At 38.9% G+C, this 6,042-nt stretch overlaps 1 protein-coding gene and 1 long non-coding RNA gene across 3 annotated transcripts in view; one reads left to right on the top strand and one right to left on the bottom strand.

Moving 5' to 3' along the window:
* Positions 1-1,568: 1,568 nt before the first annotated feature.
* The window catches only part of GUCY2C (guanylate cyclase 2C), a 47,210-nt gene continuing 42,736 nt past the window's right edge, over positions 1,569-6,042 (bottom strand). For both annotated transcript variants that reach the window (XM_081209509.1, XM_081209510.1), the window contains one exon: positions 1,569-2,754. In XM_081209509.1, the coding sequence (XP_081065635.1) occupies positions 2,583-2,754 (172 nt within the window). In that variant the 3' untranslated portion in view covers positions 1,569-2,582. The remainder of the gene's footprint in view (positions 2,755-6,042) is intronic.
* On the top strand, positions 2,462-5,506 carry LOC308595454. The gene is made up of 2 exons (XR_014012032.1): positions 2,462-2,588; positions 2,700-5,506. It is a non-coding gene; the product is annotated as an uncharacterized lncRNA (long non-coding RNA).

The raw sequence follows: 6,042 nt of genomic DNA, 5'->3' as shown, positions 1-6,042 counted from the left end.
TTCCCTGTGGTAGTTGCTAATCGGGGTGGATAAAAGTGTTTTAAAAGTGGGTTACGAACCACCCTTCCAAACCCTACTAAGGCGTGCTTAAGAGTCTCTGTTCGGGATCACATTATACGGAATTAGATCTTATTGAGGTGTTGTTAAAAGAGTGGTAAAAATATGGGTATTCAAGTTCTCCAAAGCTATTTTTCAGGCTAGATACTCTGTAAGGCAAGCACAACACACGCACACACACGAATGAATATATGAAAGACTCAGATGCTATCTTTCTGCAATGTTTCCAGACCGGGGTAGTTTACAAAATGTGATAAAATATCCCACCCAAAAAAATTCGGGGTGGGGGAAAGATGCTGAACAGTATGATGAAAAGTGCCAAAGTGTGTGGTTTGTAACTTGGAAGTAAGCTGCACTGAGTAATTTCCATTGGACTCAATGGGGCTTATTTCTTTCTATTAGACTATTATTAATTAGGTTAGCTGGCTGTTGGATACCAAACATCTGACATGTTAGCAAAACTGGAGATTAATTTTTGGTGGTGAAGTGAGAAAGAGCCAGTAAAGCCAGATCCAGGTAGTGTTACCCATTGGCTGGAGAGCATGGAAATTCAACTTTTTACAATTGTAGAGTGGGATAACTTTCTGGAAAGCTAAACTTGTATTTTATGAGAAAAACAAAAATTGCAGGTAGCCATGCTTCTCTGTAATACTGTATGTTGGGGTTGGAGTTTCATTTCTTTTTAAAGTCCATTTTGTAACAAATTGAGATCATTTCTAAATTTTACACACCACACCAGAAAACAATTATTGTTCTACCAAATTAAATAGGGATTTGAAACCTTTCAAGTTTTAAGACCATTGGACCATTCTTTGATTATCCAAATCCATAACTCACTAAAGATGAAAAGAAAAAGCATTACTTTCTATAGTATCTTTGTGTATACAAACCTCTTTTGTGCTGTTATATTGTGAGACACCCAGCATTTTCAGTTGTCCAAATAGCACATGGATTGGCATTTTCTGAGACAATATCCCAGTCATGTGCTCTATGAAGAAAAGAGTCTCCTATCAAAGTTCCACTCTAAAGATACCAAGCAATCTTGTGATTTAGTCCAGAGGCAAGATCGAAAGTTTTTTTTCTTCCAAAGGTTTGTTTAGGTAGTGGTATTTTTAATCCCCAACTTCATGACAGTTAAGGAAAAAAATCAACCCAAGGTCAAATAGATTTTCTACTGTGTGGGAGAAGGTGCTGTTCTGTTCTCACTTGCAAGGAGCCAAAATGGTGAGTATATGAATGTAGAATGATGTGTACAAATCCATGGTTACCATTCTAATTCCCTGTAGTAATCTCACATGTGGGTCAGAAGATCATTAGTTCAAGAGTGATCCACATTGGACTTCTGCCCCAAACTGATTTTACATGGAACCTGTGGCAGGAAGAATGCAGTCTGCTACAGATGTTACCCACAGGAAGTGCTGGTATGCCTTATTTCAGGTGTTAAGGATAAAAGTCCTACTAATAAACAGTGACATGTGTATGCAGTTATGGTTTTGTTTTCTTAAACAAGATTTTTCAGTTAGAGATGTACTTTATTTCACAACAAAGCAACTTTTCTTGTTTTACACTTCTCTAAATTACAAGTTCTTGTCAAGGAGAAATAGATGTGCTATTACATTGTAGCTTCAGTTTATGATTTACAGCTGACAAATACAGATGAATAAAATGTTCATCACAGTATACGATACAGCTATGGAGTTTGTTCAATTTAACTGCTTTCTGCTTTCAGTTATTTGTTCCATTGCAGCCTTTGCCCATGATATTGAGGGTTACTGCCAAATATATTCAGGTACGCTATCCGAAATGTCATTTTTTCTGGCTTAGCATATTTATACCTATGGACTGTGGCTTAAATGGGTCTCTAATAATTGAAGTATAACATGATTATAAAACTTTACATTGGCTAGAATGTGACCCATAGTCAGTTTTATACAGCGCATGTACTGCTTGCTTATTTGTTTTATGTAAAACACTTCCCCCAATTCTCAAAATGGCTTACAGAATATTTGTCAGATGCAGTTTTCCCATACCTCTAAATTACACCAGACCTCACTCCAGCTGTATCCATGACAATGTAGGCTATAGCAAGAATGGGACTGCCCTCTGACATCCACTTTTGTACTTTATCATAGTGCAAAAATGGTATCTGCATTGTGCAGGTGCCTGCTTTGCTGTCTTCCTTCACTGCTACTTTAGCCCACAAGCACCAGACTGGATGTGAAGGGAGGTGCCCTCAGGGGAGCTGCCCTGTTTCCTTCCTCCTCAATTTTAGGAAGCAGTATACCAGTAAAGCTTCCAATTCATCAAGAAGCATCTTGCATTGAGTCATTTGCAGTTTTGCCAATGTAGTAGAAAGAATGTTCTTCCTGCAGAATATTAACTACAGAGTACTCACAAAGGTAGGATCACATTTCTGTCCTCAATCCACCCATACAATACTGCAAATATGTAAGTTGTGTAAAATTTGTCTTATATTATTTACATCTAACTTTCAGGGATTCTTGGGTCGTGCTCTTTATCCAGTTTTACAGGTAGGTACTGGTTTTTTCTGTAGCCAACTGCAGGTATTCCAGAGTGCCTTTGCGACAACTAGGCGCACGTGTAATCTCTTGCACCTGAAATTCTTCTGTTTGCTTTTTCAGAAGACAATTGGTTATCATCTCAGCAAAGTCAGCTTGCAAACGCTGCTGATTCTCCCTGGAAATAGAAGGAGAAAATTGGTTTAAGTGACTCGAGAGATATATTTACTATGATTCTTAATTATAAGGCATTCAAAGATTCTTCTATTCAACCCTCCTTACTTGATATTTGAAATCCGTTCATAATGCTGAAGGCCAACTACACATTATTCTGGAGCTCTCTGTTTGGAGCTCTTGATGGAGAATTTTTCAGATCATCACTGCAACCAACTTCCAAGGGCTGCCACCTTCTTAGGAGTTCCACTGGCATTACTTCCTTTGAACCTTAACCTCTGGTCAGAAAGGTCCCAAAGGTTCTGGGTTATCCACAAACCAGGACATGAACAAGCACCAACTATACCTGTAATCCCCTCGTTATTGCAAGGTGACTCCAGCCTGTCCTTGGTTTACCCAAGTAACATAAAATAGTAATGCCATATGAGAGAGGAATACCCCCTGAGCTTACAAAGTCAACCAGTCAAAATCCCAAATAGAAGAAAGATTTATTTACGATCAGAGAGCAGTAAAAACTGGGGGATTAGTTAGGGGCAAACAGAGATCAGACAAAGAGTGCCATCACAAACCAAATTTAAAGGATAGTTTCTATCTACTATGCAGCACCTAAATGCTCATAAATCGGAATGCTAGTGAAGGCCAAGTTGGATGTTCAAAATTTTCCAAAGCACATGATTGGATTTAAGAATTCTTTGGACCAAGAGGTGAGGCACGTTGGGGCAGCTGAATCCTCCAATCATCTTATGACCTCAAGAAACGGCCTTGAGGTTTGACATGTATATCAGTTAAATGGTGTTTTGACACCTCCATAGGGAGCAGAAAACAAAACTGCAGATGAGTAGTGAAGGAATGTCACCCATCTCTGCTGCTACACAGCACAATATAGGGAATTTCCTGTCAAGGATGCCTGTGGAAGCCCAGTATGTAGGATGGAAGCAAGGTAGAAATGGTGCAACTTAACCATTTTCACAGATAGCTTCCTGGGCTAATTCTTATATTTATAATTCTTATTTATATAGGGGAAGGACTAAGCCCAGGGCTCCAGTATAGGGGAACTCTAACCCCCTCCCTCATGTCGCAACCCCAAGCTAAGTCTCTTTCCCTTCAGCTCCTATTGGCTATAGAGAGGAAAACTTGCAGCTACAAGTGTTTTTGCTCTGCGTTTAGCAGCTCAGATATATTGTGTGATCTGGACTGGGGCCACAGCCTAGTGAGAGAGGATTAGATTTGCCCTACTTAAGAACATACCTAGAAGTGCCTGCTGTATTGGGTCAGGGTGCATCTAATCCAGCATTTTGTTCTCAGTGGCCAACCAGGTGCCAATGGGAAACTTCCAAGCAGGATCTGAGTCAATGGCGCTTGCTATTCCCTATACAGTATCTGGTATTTAGAGGCATACTACCTCTGACAGTTAAGGTAGAACACAGTGATCCTGGCCATTGATAGCCATAACCTCCATGCATTTGTTTACTCTTTTAAAGCCATCCAATTTGGTTAACACTATTACCTCTTGTGGAAGCAAATTCCATAGTTTAGCAATGCACTGTATGAAGTAGTGCTTTCTTTTGGTTATCCTGACTCTTCCAACATTCAGTTTCATTGAACTCCCCTGAGTTCTAGTATTATGGCAGTATGCTAGTGACACTCAGATCTATATCAGAGGCTTAGCTGGACTTGTCTTCGACATGGATAATATCCCTTACTGTACCAAGTCAAGCCCAGCCAAAATTTAGCTTCTAGATCTGGGGAAAACAGCTGTCAAATTTTATTCTCTGTTTCCTTTACTCTTTCTGTATCTTCTATTATTTGGAATATAAAATAGATCTATTTCATCAATATATCAACAACATTAATATAGGAAGCCTATTATTGCAGATATTCAAAGTAGTGAAGAATTGCTGTATTCTTCCGTCTATAAGATGCCCCCATGTATAAGACGCCCCCTATTTTTAAGGACTCCAATTTAAGAAAATGGGGAGAGATCTATCCATGTATAAGACGTTCCCAAATTTTGGACATTATTTTTTAGGAAAAAAACCTAGCCTTATACATGAAAAATACAGTACTTAATATTTCAGCTCTATAAAAGAAGAAAAATAAAAAGGAGAGTGACTGGGAAACAACTGATGCAAGAGAAAGAAGGAAGGCTCAGCACAGAAAAATGTAATAAACATTCCAAGAATTATAATCCGACACTTGAGCAAAGTGTCACTTGAGCAAAGGATCCCATTCCCCCTTCCTTGAATAACCTCATATGAACAAAGCTGTACCACTCATAAATTAAAGGCAGAGAAGCTTCCTGAAAAACTAAGTAAGAGCACACAGACATCAGCTTTAGTGGTGCATGTCAGTACAGTAGTACCTCGGGTTACAAACACTTTGATTTACAGTCCCCGCTAACCTGGAAGTAGTACCTCGGGTTAAGCACTTTACCTCAGGATGAGAACAGAAATCGTGCACCAGTGGCCCAGCAGCAGTAGGAGGCCCCATTAGCTCAAGTGGTACCTCAGGTTAAGAACGGTTTCAGGTTAAGAATGGACCTCCAGAACAAATTAAGTTTGTAACCAGAGGTACCATTGTATTAACATCACATCTTTCATTGACCCACAGGATCAAGATGCCAGATAGAAAAAATAATCACAGTGGTATACTTCCAAATGTTGTTCAAAACAGTCAACTGTGATATCCTGTGATTTGTGTTCATATTGTATTGTAATGGCCATTGGCAACAAATAATAAAAATGATTGAATTGAATTGGATAAAGGAAATATATCCTACTCTCTCCCCCAATCTTTTACCTTTTTGTAAGAGCAAACCTAAACAAACGTTTTTGTGTTTTAAAAACATGCTTGTTTTAATGGATATTGTGTTTGTATTGTATATAGTGTGTGCACTGCTTAGCAATTTTAAAAACACTTAAGTGGTTTAGAAATGCTTTTTAAATAAAAAGGCGGTGATGCCCCACATGTGTAATTCACCTTAGGTCAAAGTGTTGCCTACTTATGGGCCCCTCCCAACACACCAGTGTGCAAGCCTGTAAGGAGTAGCAGGATGTTCACACCAGGAGTTAAGACACGAGAGACCTGAAATTACTGTGTTAATTGTTTAAGCTTTGTCATAGATCTGTAACACAGCTGGATTTCAAACTAAGCAAACTAATCTTCAAGAGCAGAATGACTGGCAAGACCTATTATATAAACCAAAATACCACCTTAGTTCTATAATATATGTTACAGAATGCAAATGCTCTGAATGCCATCTGCAGCATGTTGGGAAAACAACTACAGTCTT

Source organism: Podarcis bocagei (genome assembly GCF_964188305.1).
Source record: "Podarcis bocagei genome assembly, chromosome: 10".
In the NCBI taxonomy this organism is placed as follows: domain Eukaryota; kingdom Metazoa; phylum Chordata; class Lepidosauria; order Squamata; family Lacertidae; genus Podarcis; species Podarcis bocagei.
Note: the sequence above shows the minus strand (reverse complement) of the source record. Positions and strands in the feature narration are given on the sequence as shown.